Genomic DNA, 15,049 nt, shown 5'->3' with positions numbered 1-15,049 from the left:
GACAATATCTCTCCTTTACGGGTGACAATATGAACCATCACTACACTGCCCTCAGGACCACATATACCTCGGCCAACACGGCCGGAACAATAACAATAAAATAACTAAACAACCACGTAGTTTATATAATCTCAACCTCTGACTGACACAACCACGCAGTTTATATTTGAAAACCACCTACTCCACTACACAACGGAAAACGCAAAACACTACAGAGAAAAACAACGCAGCGGAAAAATAAATGCAGTAGACTAGAAGTCGATAAAATCTTCGAGTACAATCCAACATCATAAGTATATATGTAAATACATAACATGAAATCATAAGTCCAAAACTTAGAAAACCATCGCGACGCAAAGTGGGGACTAGCGACTGAAACCTTCTGACAGCATCAACCTGTAATGGTAATATCAACGGAGTGAGTCAACTCCTCAGCGGATACCAAGTTAACATGCATAGTAAAATAATAATCAGCAGTAATAAATATGCGTGCAGTCTCCTGAATAAATATCATATGAAAAACTATAAGGTAAAGGAGTATCTATACTAACCAGAATCTGGATATAAGAAAAACAAGGTCGTTAGACCTAAGAGTATCATAATCCTGTATGCATGTCAATCAAACACATACATCCAATATGCAGCAAACACAAGCAATAAATGCATCAATGCGTATGATGTCAATGACATGTCTTGGTCACCTCTGACGTCAGTTAGTCATCTCACACACAATGGTGAGACCGAGTGGGTAGAGGGGAGGCGCTCGGTGATAAAGATGAAAGAGCTCAAGCCCCCGGTGGCCGGTGATCGGCTGGTACTGCTAGAGCCTGAGAGGAGATAAAATCGGGAGGGGAGACAGCGTAGGCTAAGGCACGCGAGGAGAGGAATCGGCTTGAGGCTTCCTTGGCCACTGCCTTATACCCGAGGAAGGAGAAACAGCGCGGGGAAGGGCGACGGCGGCACGTCGTTTGGGGGAAGAGAAGGAGAAACGGAAATGGAGCGGGGGCACGGGGCGTGGGTCGGGAAAAGGAAACGAGGGAAAGAGAGGAAAAAGAAAAATAAAAATAAAATAAAAAAATCAACTTTTCCTCATTAAAATGGGATAGCCTAAATAGGCTTTTCGTGGCCCCATAATTATCCTCGTAACCCACACTATACGACCTCCGAAAAATTTCCAAAAAATTTCTAAAAATTTCAAAAAATTCTCATATAGTTATTCATCTTTTTCGATATTTTACATTCACCCCCACTAATAAAAATTTAATCCCCAAATTTCGTTATCTACCATCAGCAGGTACCAACAACAGATAAAGAGTATAAATGTTGAATGATAAATTAATCCACATACCTCAAGTGAAAAGATGGGGGTATCGAGCTCGGATCGTATCCTCGAGCTCCCAGATAGCCTCTTCATCCGAATGATATTGTCATCCGACTTTAACCAGTCGGATAGTCTTGTTCCGCAGCTGACGCTCTTTCTGGTCCAGAATCCATATCGGAACCTCCTCGTAGGTAACGTCAGGCTGAAGGGGAACTGGGATATCGGACAATACATGTGCTGGGTCAGCTACATATCTCCTCAGCATAGATACATGAAATACGTCGTGCACGCCTGCCAGAGCCGGTGGTAGCGACAGGCGATAAACTATTGCTCCAATCCTCTCTAAGATCTGAAAAGGGCTAATATATCGTGGAGCTAGCTTACCTCGGAGGCCAAATCTCTTCACCCCCTTCGTGGGTGAAACTTGCAGAAAAATATAATCACCAGTAGAGAACTCCAGGGGTCTCGGTCTCCGATCAGCATAACTCTTCTGACAGTCCTGCGCCTATAACATCCTCCGTCTGATAGTACGATCAACTCTGCCTCCTGCTGAGCATTATGAGATCCCAACAACTGAGCCTCCCCAACCTCATCCCAGAGGGTGGATGTCCGACAAGGCCTACCATACAACGCTTCAAACGGTGCCATCTGAATAGTCAAATGAAAGCTATTGTTGTAGGCGAACTCTACCAATGGCAAATAGTCCTCCCAGCTGTTTCCGAAATCCAAAACACAAGACATCAGCAAGTCCTCTAAAGTCTGAATGGTCCGCTCTGACTATCCATCTATCTACGGATGGAAAGCTGTACTGAAATGGAGCTGAGTGTCCAAGACCTGCTGCAAACTTTGCTAGAACCGGGACGTGAACCGTGGGTCTCTATTCAAAATAATACTCAATGGGACACCATGCAATCTGATGATCTCTCGACAATACAGATCTGTCAATCGATCCAGGGAATCAGTCTTCCGGATCGCTAAGAAGTGCGCGGATTTGGTTAATCGATCAACGATTACCCAAATCGCGTCATGGCCTCGTCGTGTCCTAGGCAAACCCACCACAAAATCCATGGTAATGTGTTCACATTTTCACTCAGGAATAGGAATCCGCTGAAGTAATCCAACAGGTCTCTAGTGCTCAGCCTTCACCTGCAGACAGACAAGACATCTAACTATGAATTCCGCAATATCTTTCTTCATGCCGTTCCACCAGTAGGAACGTCTCAAATCTCGATACATGCAGGTTCCGCCTTGGTGGATAGCAAATCGGGAGCGATGAACCTCCTGAAGTAACTCCTCCCTGACCGAGTGAGATGGAGGTACGCATAACCTGCCTTGGAAATATATAATACCCTCCTCATCTCGTGTGAACTCGGTCTCCTGCCCGGAAGCTATCTGACTGTCAATGAACTGTAAGTGTTGATCACCGGCCTGGGCCTATCGGATCCTCGTCCTGATCGATGACTGAGCAACCATGGTAATCAACATACCCTGCTCTGTCTGTCCCTGCTCCTTAAGGCCTAACTCTGAAAACCCCTGAATCAAGTCTGTGACTGACGACCGATGGCAAGCCAAAGTCCCTTTGGACTTCCTGCTGAGTGCATCAGTAACCACATTAGCTTTCCTCGGATGGTAGCTAATGATACAATTGTAATCCTTCAGGAACTTCATCCATCTCCTTTGTCGGAGATTAAGTTCCTTATAGATGAAAATATATTTGAGACTCTTATGATTAGTGAGAATCTCAAAGGTAATGTCGTACAGATGATGTCGGCAAATCTTCAAAGCAAAGATGATGACGGCTAACTCTAGATCATGTACTGAGTAGTTCTTCTCATGCTCCTTCAGCTGCCGAGAAGCATAGGAGACTACTCTACCGTGCTGCATCATAACAGCACCCAAACCCTGAAGAAATGTGTCGGTGTAGAGCACAAATCCATCCTCTCCGAAGGGTAAAACCAAAACCGGAGCCGACACTAATCTCCGCTTCAGCTTCTGGAAGCTGGTCTTGCAGGCCTCAGACCACGTGAACTTCACGTCTTTCCTAGTTAGACGTGTCACCAGCATAGCGATACGCGAGAAACCCTTGACGAACCATCTGTAATATTCAACCAATCCTAGAAAACTACGGATCTCTTGAACTGATTTCGACTACTCCCAGCTGGTAACAACCTCGATCTTCTGAGAGTCTACGAAAATACCTCATCTAGAGACCACGTGTCCCAGGAAACCGACTGAAGATAGCTAGAATGCACACTTGCTGAACTTCGCGTATAGACGATGTCGTCGAAAAGTCTCCAAGACTATGCGAAGATGCTGTGCATGCTCCTCCTCGGAACGCGAGTAGATCAAAATATCATCGATAAAGACGACAACGAACTGATCTAGATACTCCAAAAAGATGCGATTCATCAAATCCAAAAACACCGTTAGAGCATTGATAAGCTCAAATGGCATTACCAAGAATTCATAGTATCTGTATCTGGTACGGAATGTTGTCTTCTGAATATCAGATTCTTTAACTCTCAGCTGATGATATCCAGACCGCAGATCAATCTTAGAATATACTGATGTATCTTTGAGCTGATCAAACAAATCCTCGAACCGTGGTAAGGGATACTTATTTCTGACGGTCACTGCATTCAGCTGTCTATAATTTATGCACAACCTCAGAGTACCATCCTTTTTCTTGACAAATAATACCGGAGAACCCCACGGAGAAACACAGACGAATAAATCCCTTGTCCAATAACTCCTGAAGTTGGACCTTTAGTTCGTCCAACTCTTTCAACGCCATACGATATAGAGCTTTCGATGTTGGCGCGGTCCCCGGAATCAGCTCAATAGCAAACTCCACTTGCCTTCTGGGAGGCAAGCTTGGTAGCTCATCTGGAAATACATCCGGATACTCTCGGACTACCGGAACGTCGGAGAGTTGAGAACTACTGTCGTCTTCAGTATGAATCAAAGATAATAGAAAACTCTAACAGCCATGTGACAGCAGCTTCTGATCCTGAATCGCCGAAATGGTCGATATGTCATCGTCTCTGATGCAGTGAAATCCCACAAGGGTTGGTTCGGAGGCCGGAATGTGACCACCCTCGTCTGACAATCAACAGTGGCATGATATGCTGATAAACAATCCATGCCAACAATAATATTAAAGTCGACCATTTTCAGTACTAAAAGATCTACCATAAGTATCTGGTTGCCAAAGTCTAACGAGCAACCTTTGACCTCCTAGGTGACGTCCAAAGCATCACCGAACGGTAGAGAGACGGTCAGTCGCTGCGGTATAAGAGTCGGTAGTCTACCTATGTCCCTCATAAAGGCACAGGAAATAAAAGAATACGAGATACCAGTATCAATCAGCATATCAGCGAATGCATAAAGTAAAACCATACCACGAAAAATAGATCCGTTGACCCGCTGTGCATCCTCTCTGGTAATCGCGTGAATACGTCCGATCTCTGGCGGTGGTGGAGGTGGTAGTGCTGCCAAAGGCTGCGCCACCTGAGTCTGAGCCTGCCATTGTGACAGTACCGGGTACTGAGCCAGAGACGAATATATAGGCTGCGACTGATACTAGACCAACGGCTGGGGCTATGATTGGTATTGGACCAGTGCCTGGGGCTGCAGATACTGGACTAGGGGTTGAGGTTGCGGCTGATACTGAGGTCCCACAACTGAACTCTGTGGTACTATGAGGGCATTGGAGTGCTCCTGTCCATGCATGTCATATGCAGCTGCTGCAGGGGGAGATGTCCTCTGCTGACTATGCGAAGATTGGGCTCTCTGCCCTCCTCGCCGAGTCCCTGACTGATTGTGTTGTCCCTCATGAACAACAACTCCGGAAGCCATACGCTGAGCCTTCAGCGAACAATCTCGGCTCAGTGCCCAGAATGTTTGCAGTAATAGCAAACTGACTGTCTCAGGCCGTAGACTGAGGTGACGTGGTCTCTAGACCCACATCTAGTGCAGTGAGTGTCGCTGGCAAGCTGTTTTCGGTTCTGCTGAGAAGATCGGGAACGTCCTGATGAAGAACGCCCTGACTTCTGAGGCTGCCCAGAAGCCCCAGAAGTACCCTGAACTGGCCGACTGCGACCACTCTGCTACTGTCCGGTTGCCTGTAACAGCTGGATCTATCCTGATATCTGATCCGGCTGCTTCCTTTTCCTATCCGGAAACGCTCTCTGCTAAGCTAACTCAATCATGAGGGCTCTGTCCAACGTCTCTAAATAGGATGAACTCCCAAAACCGGCAAGTTTTACTTGCAGATGTCCATCCAGTCCCAGGATAAATTGAAGCATGCGGGATCTGTCCTCAGCAACTAATTCTGGACAAAACCTGACCAACCGATTAAACTTAGCATTGTACTCTGTCACGGTGCAATTGTTCTGCCGAAGGTTCAGAAAATCCTGTCGGCGAGTCGTTTGATATGCCTGTAAAAGGTACCGGCTCTCAAAAGCCTCTCTGAATCTCGCCCAAGTAATGTTATGCTCGCCTAGGATGGAGCGCTGCACATCCCACCAGATATCAACCTCATCTAGTAAATAGAAAACAATCAGCTCTGCTTTCTCCCACTCAAAGCAAGTCATGTAGAAGAAGGTTCGCTCCATAGTCTCTATCCAGGACTGGGCTACACTCGGATCGGTCTCTCCACGAAATAGAGTGAATCGACTCTTCATCGACTCTGCCAAAGCTGGGATTCGAGCTCGTGCCGCAACTATATCAGTGTGATGAGTAGGGACGGCTGCAGGAACTGACGGAACCACTGGAGCTGGTCCTATGGGTGGTACTGCTGGTACGGGTGTAGAGTATGTAGTAGTCGGCACAGGTATTTGTGGTACCGAGTACGCAATAGCAGACACGGCTAGAGGGGGTGTCGGGTATACCGCAGATACTGCTGATGGGGGTGGCGTCGGATATGCCGACGATAGTACCACTGTTGGTACTGTTGAGATAGGTACCTTTGAAGTCGGAACCGTCAGGGTCTGATAACCTGACGCGCTCACAATACCCTGAGGAGTCTGTCCCTGACGGACAGACTCGACCCCAGCAGATCTCTCTGGAGACTCTGTCTCCGGAGAATCTATCGCCCTCTTACGTGGTCGGTCACGTCTCGGTACTGGAATACATATATGTGTCATATCTGTTAAACAATGTTACCCAGATATCACTACAAGTATGAGAACTATAAAATTACCTAATTTACCTATTTGTCGTCTGGAGATGTCCTGTCACTGCTTAGTCCCCCAAATAAAACCTTGTCAAAATATACCTCGGAATTCCGAATCGAAAAATCGATAGAAATCCGTACAATCCGAAAATACTCAGATACGCTCACAAACTCCATAACATAAAAATCCGAAATCGGAGCCTGGCTCTGATAAGAGCCGTGTGGAACTTTGTGGAGGGGCATGATAGTGTCTCAGGGCACGACCTGCCCATGTGCGTTGCTGTGGGAGACACTCGACCATGCCTCTAGGGCACGGCCAGATTGCTAATTTTCTCTATGTTTGCTTCAATGAGCATCTTTGATCCATTTTCACTCCAATGCGTTATGTCTATAAAAATAAGCAAAGAGCAAACCTCTGATCAAAAGGAGTAAAAGTATGACACTATAATAAAATAAGGTACCATAAACATAGATTATATTGATGAAATATAAATAGATATGCATCAAATAATACCTAAAAATATATATAATCTATGCATATCAAGGAACATGGGTACCTCGGAGGGAATGGGAGATCAGAAACCTGAGCTTTGCTTTGTCATCATGAACTTCAATCCTCAGTATGAGCATCTACATACAGATCGGTTTGTCTTTATCAAGCCTCTACTTTTTTTTGTTTTCTTTTTTGCTCCCTATATTTTATTGACTTATTTAACTTGAGATCAAAGGAAGGCATGCGGAAGTTTGATACTTACCTGAGCAATAAACCAGTTGCTAGCGGAGCTCCTCCAACCTGACACCTTCAAGAAGAAATCTTCTCTGGCCATTGTGGATGGATTCTCAGTGTTGATGACTGAGCAGCAGGTACTCAGTTTCTTATAGTAAATGTTTCATTTCACCCTCTGATACAAAATGTGTTCTCAAGCCGTCACCCATAGATCAGCTGAAGCAGTGACTGTGGCCGAGAAGAACCAAGAGCTTGATTTCTGTAGTGAAAGAGAAAGACCACAAAATTGATTAATCTGGTAAGCTAATGTATGCAATGGGATGGGTTCTAAATCTTGGTGAACTCTGTGCCTTAGTTTGAATAGAAGAATTTTCTTAATTTGTGAGTCTCCAAAAAGTCTAGCATGATTTAGTATCAACAAAGCTTTATAATAAGAAGACTGCAAGCAATCATTATATCACCTTTCTTTTGATACAGAGCAATCATTATATCACCTTTCTTTTGATACAGATTTGAGGAACAATGGACCATATGAACTTGTAGTTGTGCGAAAATGTGATTTGTGAGTTTGAAATGGAGCAGGAGACGTGCAAAAAAACACTAGAAGGTGAATGACTACAGTCATGGTGCCCTCACTATGGTGGGTTGCATAAGGTGTGCAAGCAGTTTTAGGGTCTCATAGTGGGTATCAGAAAGCAATGCTGCGTCGCAAGTTGCAAAGAAGAAAATAGATGGGTCCATAGTCTTACTCATAGCAGGCTTCCATAATTTGGACTAAAGCTAGAGATTGCATGCAAACATTCAATTTTCCAATAGATAGTAGCAAATTAACTGTCAAATTTCATCATTGAGTCACTATAAGATTATGGAAGCTAAGGCTACATAAGGGTAACGAGGTTATGGAATAAAATGAAAGCCGACGACTCGGAAGATCCGAAATACTGCCCTTATCAACGTGTTGTTAGCCACTTCCAACAAACTGTTATCCCTTCAAGGACTGAGTGGAAAAATAATATAAATAAAAGAGGAATGATCTTTCGAAGCAAGTATTGATTGATCCGTCGTCATCAATCATCAGCCCACTCTTACAGCCACTCTCCTTAAAAACTGAAGCTCACCAAAGCAAATGAAAGAAACAATATCAGTGAGCAGACGGTGTGTAGAGTGTGATTCCGACTAAAAGATTAAACTATTGAGTATATTTAAGAAATTTGTATACCGGGCCGGAAGCAGGGATGGATGGCGGCGTCGGAACCACGCGATTTGGGCAGGAAACTGAGCACGAGATGACCAACAGGAAGACATCGCAATAAGATAAAGTACATTGCCGACCGTGCTGGCTCCGGGTGGCGTCCGATCTCCGATCCGGCTGAGGAAGGGTAGGGATCGATAGGGCCGGCGGAGGAGTTAAGGGTAAAATACATATGGGCTTTCTACTTACACAGGGAAGTTAGAAGCCTATTGGGCCGTTAGGCTTTTTCAATTTTTACGGGGTAAATACTTAATTGGGTCCTTTAATTAACAAAAATTTCATAAGCAAGTTGGTGTTCATTTAAATAATTCATTAAATTAAACAATTATATTTATCTTATATGTAATTCATTAATATTCGTTGAATAAAACTTATGAATTATATTTATCAATAAAATTTTTTTCAAGTGTATATATAAATCATAGACAAAGAAATAAGTTTTTAAAACAAACAAACGCCTTATAAATTTGAATATACTCCTTGATTTATTTATTATTTATTTATTTATTTTAATTAACATCAATTATCTAGTTTAGCTCAATTAATTTTGAAGAGGATCGACCGGCCCCATATAAATGCCTCACCCTCCACAATTAAAAAAGTACAAGGTTGTTGTTGGGTACTAGAAAATAGCGACTACTCATTACCACTGAATTTATTATTTTTAACAAACTGAAAATAATAATTGCTTTCCATTTGCATTTTCTTTATTTTACTTTAAAATCGATGACCCGACTGGTTCAACCCACATGACTACGGATAGGCTCGACCTGCACGAGGCATGTTCTGGAGCAGGCGTAGAGGACGGAAGCTAAAGTAAACGCCTAATCAATAAAATATTTTTTTTATTTTTAATTATTTTTTTTAGTGTTTTCTCTTATTGTTTTCTAACAATTTGTTGCTATATTAATATTGAAAATTAATTAGTAGAGCAATTCCTTATTTTTTTTCAAAAAAAAAATAATACGTTGGTGCCTTGGCTTTCGCTCTTCTCTTAGCTGGCTATTATATTTGCTCCTCTGCATATTTGTAATCCATCACCAATTCGCCACCATGGCCATCGTCAAGATTGCCGTCATCTCTCTCCTGTTTCTCTTCTCCGACGCCGCCCGATTCCCTAACACTGTAGACGATAACATGGTCGTCTCCAGGGACGCACTGGATACGTCAGCTCTCGCCCTCCTCCAGCCACCAGAGAAGCAGGAGGCGGGGACGGAGCCCAACGAGACGGCAGCGCTGGTCCTCCGGCCGGTGGGTAACAAGGAGAACGAGACAGAGTCTTCTCTCCCGTCGGGCAAGAAGGAAAAGGAGAAGGATACGTCAGTTTCCCTGCCGGAACACAGTTTCGAAGACCTCCATCTCTTCCGCCCCTGTCACCCGCGCCGCCACCGCCACCGCTTTCGAGGCGTGGACGTCGTGCCATTAACCTTCGGAGATGACGTGACCTCTTCCCGTAATCTCGGCGAGGAGGTGGGAGATTCGACAGAGGAGGCAGTGAAGCACACGGTGACAGTGACCTCGACGACAGAGGTGGCGGTGCACGAAGAGATGGTGAATCGAGATGCTGTGGAAGGGGATCAGGATGCTACGAAGGAAAGCAGAGCACAGAAATTCAAAGAGGTCAAAACCACTCCGACAAAAATCATACTGCCGGAATCGAATAAGGACAGAGAAGACGGTGGAAGAAAGAAGAAGGAGCCGAAGAAAAAGAAGGATCAGCAGGATTCGGATTCGGATTCAGATTCCGACGACGAGATGGAGATGGAGATGGAGATGGAGAAGGAGATGAAGAAGAGAAAGAGGAAGAAGGAGAAGAAGGGTGGGTGGTGGAAGTGGTTCTGGGGCTTGTGGGACTAAATCTCCACTCAATCCATTCTGTTCGTCTCTGTTTAATTATGGACTACGATCACTTGTCTCTGTTTGCATTATGTGTGCCATTGACACTGTGTGTTTGTTCTCAGCATGTTTATGTCGATCTCATGTTCTTACAGATGTTCTACCTTCATGTGTTAGTACTGTGCAATTGCATCTTCGCAGTTATCTTCTCTGATTACTTAGATATAAATGCTATGGTAAAAGGTGATTATGTTGGCACTTTCCCGATTTACATACATGGTCAACGAAAAATTTTTATGAAGCTGGCCAGTCATTCCAGATTTAAAGTTACCTAATCAGTTAATTATTTTTTTTATCTAACATTCAGAAGATGACTAATTAATTAGAGGGTGGTAGAACAAAGATTAATTACGAACTTGCCCTTGAGGAAAAGAAATCTTCTATTCAGTACTGGATTAATAAACTGTAAGATTAATCAGGCCCGGTTCTGGTGTGCCAGATTAACCGTGATTAATGGGCCTAATCCGTTTACAATTACAAGTGACTGGAACTTGGATTATCTCATTGATGACACCACCCACTAATTATGCATCCATAAAAAATCATTAAAATAATTAGTAGCTCACGAAATAAAATAAAATAAAGATAAACAAATTACGCACGAAATCAAATCAACTGATCTGACCTTGTGACTTTGGAGAGTCATCCTCCACAAATCCGAGAATAAGATGAATATTATTGGAAAGAAGGATAGTTTAATTAGCATGGAGTATTTTATTTATAGAATTACTTAATGCTTAGGCAACCAAACCTTGGTCAAATCCCTCTGCCACAATTTAACCAAAAAAATAAAAATCCCGCTACGTCCTTTAATGATATTAAATACCGATCCTATGAATACGAAGGAAGTCTTGTATAATCAATTAAATTATCCTTGACTATTACATTAAAAATATCATGCATTCATTATCTACACTACGCCACAATTTAACCAAAACCACTATGTTAAGTTGTTAGATAGCTGTATTTTCAGTAGTTTTATAATTCATATGAACACCCTTCACATGTAAAGGATATTAGGGCAAATGACTTTTGTAATTTTATCTTTTTAGAGGAGGTGACATCTCATCGCTAAGGTGACGATTAATGTTGCTGAAAAAACCCTTGACAATTAGAAATCACCTAATCATGTTATATTAATGACGGTAAATTATTTTTGCAAACCGTCTTGCTCAAACGATGAAGGGTGTTTTGGCAAAATGCTCGAAGGAGGTTTTGTGCAAAATTGCAAGCAACTGCTTTCACTTCGCTGCCTTCTCCGTCTACGTATAGTCGTTTGACCCCAACGCTTCCAGAATAGGTATCAGATCGCCATCATGGCCTCCGCCAATCTCGCCGTCATCCTCTCCGTCATCTCCCTCCTCCTGTTCTCCGCCGCTGCTCGCCTCCCCAACAACGCCGACGACGAGAGCACCGCCGTTGCCCTACCCCTCGGCGCCCCGAAGGATGCCGAAACGACGGAACTTCTCATCCCCGTGGTGGATAAGACGAAGGTAGACCCACCAGCCCTGGTCGATGGTTTCGCCCACGTTGAGCTTTCCCTTGTCCGCCCCTTGCACCGCCACCGCCGCCACCGCCCTCACTGCCACCACGGCCACCGATTACGGGGCGGAGACGACATGATCTCTGCGCCTAAACACGGTGAATGGAGCTCCTTCTCCAACTCCGCGACGGATGTGGTAGTCCCCGAGGAGGTCAAGAGGGACATGGTGAATAAGGAGGAGGAGGACGGCGGCTGGCGTATCAGGAAGAAGGAGCACAAGAAGAAGAAGAGGACGGAGGACGAGGATTCGGATTCGGATTCCGATTCCGATTCCGATTCCGATTCTGACGACGAGGGGTTTGAGATGCGGAAGAAGGAACTCAGGAAGAGGAAGAAGGAAAAGGGTGGATGGTTGAAGTGGTTCTGGGGCTTGTGGATCTAAATTTCCAACCAATTTGACGTATTCCGGCAACATATATATTTATGTATGCTCTTCTACACTATGTGTATCAGGTAACTCTGCTGTTGTATGTATTGGTATCATGTGTATCCTCGATGTTGCATACTTCTCACAATAAATAATTTCTACTATAATATAATCAGCATATTTCTGTCAATTTTATGCCCTTCATGTTCTAAAATATGATATTAAATGTTATTTTTTGGTCCATTTGCTGAGGTTTATGAGCAGTATACGCCTTGGATCATTTTTGTTCTCTATATGATGTGGTTGTAGTTGTAGAAATCTTTTCTTATGCTGTCTGATTAAGTGTTTTCATCTTATTTGACTTGTTGCTGCTGCTGCTTCAAGTAGGATTGTTCTTACCTTTTCTCTCTCAAAGCTTTGGTAGATTAATTCAGCTGAAGGTATAATCCATGTGTTCAGGTTAATCAGACTGATTTTACACTGTTTATCAGAATACAACAGTCTTGAATTTGAGAAAATAGCTACGTATAGAAATATATTTTAGCATATTGCTTTCTTATTGAATTCTTGTGACATAAGTAGGTAGGATATGATGTGTGTGTGTATGAACTAAGAGAAAAAAAAAGAGGTAATCAAACTAAATCATCCATGGGTCATGGGTACTATTTTGAGCTAGTTCATACATGCGAACTCAGGAGAAACCATCAAAATGTCGTACGAGAAAAACTAAAGAATCAACACATTCAGAAAGCACTTGAGCAAAACCCTGCAGTAACTGTGTCAGTGAGCTCCGAGCATGGCCATGGCTGAACACCAAGTGCTGCTCCACTTACGTCGGTGCACCTCCATGACTCAGTGTGTGGCCGCACACCCCAAAGTTTGACATTGCAGAGGCATACCCGAGTGAAGGGTGAGCTCCTAATGCCTTCTATCGATCCAGGCTGCTGTATATCCACTCCCAACACATTCTTGATGGTCACTCCATCGACCGTCGGGACTGCATGCCGGTTGAAGTACTCATCAGGGTGGTCACCGACATCTCCGGCAATTCTGATGGCCTGGCGGACCTTATTCATGCTTACATTTATCACAGTCACATTCCTTATGTATCCTCCCCTTCCAACATTAGTCTTTATATGGATCCCAAATCCAGTGTTATAGAGGTTTATGTTCTCCACCAAGATATTATGCACCCCACCTGAGGTCTCACTCCCTATTGCAATCCCAGAGAAAGGAGAAGATCCGGTGAGCCTTCGGATTGTGATGCCTGAGCTCGGACGACCATAAGCAATTCCATATTCGTCCCAGCCACTCTTTATGGCCACCAAATCATCTCCTGTTGCGATGTGGGCATCCTCAATGCAGACATTTGAGCTGGAATCTAAGTTTTTTTGAAAATTGAAGTCTTACTAGTGAGGCCTCGAACTGTCATAGATCTGATAAGAAACTAAAGGAAATTCCTACGAGTGCTAGGTATAGAAATTCCAATATAATGAAGAGCAAAAGAGCAAAATAAATACCATGAAGTATCATCAGGAAGAAGGTTACCTGGATCTATGCCATCGGTATTAGGAGAGTCATATGGAGCCAACACTGTCACGTATTTTATCACCACATTGCTGCACAAATAATACAGAGTTAGAAACATGTGTGAATCCTCTTTTTCTCAATGCAAAAATTGAAAGGTTAAAAAGAAAAGGGAAAGATTTGGAGTCACCTGCAATAAACAGGATGGATACTCCAAAATGGAGAATTTTGAAAGACTGTGTTGGAAATTAAAATATCTCTAGAATTCTTGAACTCTAGGAGGTTTGGCCTTGTGTGGTGCAGAGATCCCTTTCTCCACATATTCCACCAAACTTCACCTTGACCATCAATGGTTCCATTCTCGCCTGTTTAAAGAAAGGCAAATATGAGGATCATTAGGCAGATCCCACAAACTATTATAGCATATCAAACAACATAGCTAGGGGAACTTGGTTGCAGTTTACCTGTTATGATCACATCACTAATGCCATCTCCTTGAATAAAGCTCATGTATCTCTTGCCAGGGAGCTCCCTCCCTCTTCCGTATGATGGCAGAGGATCTACCAAAGGCCAATTCCTTGTATCCTGCACATGTAAAGAGTTCTTTAACCTTTCTTTCTGGCATAATGATTGTTGTGGTAGTTTGTTTAAGGTGTTACACTCTCAACACTAGTTCAATCTGTACTTTGTGCATTTTCCTGCTTTTTTTTTTTCAACTTGCATGTAAGCAAGTTGACATCTCTGGAAAACTTTGTTGAATTGCTTAATTGGGGGCATTAGCTTAAAATGTTACGAGGAGCATCACCTGTGTGGACTTGATGACCGCACCTCGGGCTAAGTAAAGAGTCATATGACTGGTTAAGCTGAAGCTTCCTGTGAGCCAAACACCAGGAGGGATGTAGAGCAGCGTCCCGCCCCTCTTCCTCATGTGCTGAATCCTGTAAATAGCCTTCTTGAAGGGCCAAGTATTAAGCGTCTTCCCATCCCCCACCGCCCCAAAGTCGGTGATCGATATCACCTCCCGCCGCAACTTCAGAGGCACCACATCGGCGCACGACGCCTCTGTCACCGCCAAGCTGCATTGAAGCAGGAGAGGGAGCAGCGCCACTCCAATCCACACTTGGAAAGGAACCATCTTTTTATATATATATATATATATAGATATACTCCAAGAATAGTTTCCGAGAGGTGGTCGAATAAAAAAGAAGTGTAGTTTTGAGCTTGAAGATTTACAAAGGAG

General features: G+C 43.6%; 3 protein-coding genes across 7 annotated transcripts; 1 reads left to right on the top strand and 2 right to left on the bottom strand.

Annotated features, from left to right (window-relative positions):
• Nucleotides 1–232: 232 nt before the first annotated feature.
• On the bottom strand, nucleotides 233–8,618 carry LOC122009620. 5 transcript variants are annotated; one of them, XR_006119601.1, is made up of 5 exons: nucleotides 8,444–8,615; nucleotides 7,253–8,331; nucleotides 7,055–7,127; nucleotides 6,762–6,885; nucleotides 233–396 (listed from the first exon to the last, which is right to left on the bottom strand). XR_006119601.1 is itself a non-coding variant. In XM_042565846.1 (4 exons), the coding sequence occupies exon 4, from the start codon at nucleotides 6,466–6,468 to the stop codon at nucleotides 5,515–5,517; it is 954 nt and encodes a 317-aa protein (XP_042421780.1). In that variant the 5' UTR covers nucleotides 6,469–6,885; nucleotides 7,055–7,127; nucleotides 7,253–8,331; nucleotides 8,444–8,618; the 3' UTR covers nucleotides 3,938–5,514. The 5 variants fall into 5 exon arrangements, 2 of the variants coding, with proteins under 2 accessions (XP_042421780.1, XP_042421781.1); XR_006119599.1 differs by lacking the exon at nucleotides 6,762–6,885 and having other exon boundaries at nucleotides 8,444–8,614; XR_006119600.1 differs by lacking the exon at nucleotides 6,762–6,885 and having other exon boundaries at nucleotides 7,253–7,483; nucleotides 8,444–8,612.
• Nucleotides 8,619–11,688: 3,070 nt separating this feature from the next.
• LOC122010988 lies at nucleotides 11,689–12,297 on the top strand. Its single transcript, XM_042567442.1, has one exon. It carries the CDS (start codon nucleotides 11,689–11,691, stop codon nucleotides 12,295–12,297), a length of 609 nt encoding a protein of 202 aa, XP_042423376.1.
• Nucleotides 12,298–12,911: 614 nt separating this feature from the next.
• On the bottom strand, nucleotides 12,912–14,944 carry LOC122009616 (probable polygalacturonase). Its single transcript, XM_042565833.1, has 5 exons — nucleotides 14,615–14,944; nucleotides 14,274–14,394; nucleotides 14,000–14,174; nucleotides 13,831–13,901; nucleotides 12,912–13,663 (listed from the first exon to the last, which is right to left on the bottom strand). The coding sequence occupies exons 1-5, from the start codon at nucleotides 14,942–14,944 to the stop codon at nucleotides 13,026–13,028; spliced, it is 1,335 nt and encodes a 444-aa protein (XP_042421767.1). The 3' UTR covers nucleotides 12,912–13,025.
• Between the last annotated feature and the right edge of the window lie 105 nt (nucleotides 14,945–15,049).

The sequence above is a fragment of the Zingiber officinale genome, chromosome 8A (assembly GCF_018446385.1).
Source record: "Zingiber officinale cultivar Zhangliang chromosome 8A, Zo_v1.1, whole genome shotgun sequence".
Classification (NCBI taxonomy): Eukaryota; Viridiplantae; Streptophyta; class Magnoliopsida; order Zingiberales; family Zingiberaceae; genus Zingiber; species Zingiber officinale.
This window is presented reverse-complemented; position numbering and strand designations above follow the sequence as displayed.

Bases quoted from the DNA above. Each gene is read 5' to 3' on its own strand.
- LOC122009620 (XM_042565846.1), bottom strand. From the start codon at position 6,468: ATGACACATATATGTATTCCAGTACCGAGACGTGACCGACCACGTAAG.
- LOC122010988 (XM_042567442.1), top strand. From the start codon at position 11,689: ATGGCCTCCGCCAATCTCGCCGTCATCCTCTCCGTCATCTCCCTCCTC.
- LOC122009616 (XM_042565833.1), bottom strand. From the start codon at position 14,944: ATGGTTCCTTTCCAAGTGTGGATTGGAGTGGCGCTGCTCCCTCTCCTG. The intron at 14,395-14,614 runs GTGATGCTCCTC...TTACATGTGCAG, and splicing joins CGGTCATCAAGTCCACACAG to GATACAAGGAATTGGCCTTT. The intron at 13,902-13,999 runs GTGACTCCAAAT...TTATTTGTGCAG, and splicing joins ATCCATCCTGTTTATTGCAG to CAATGTGGTGATAAAATACG.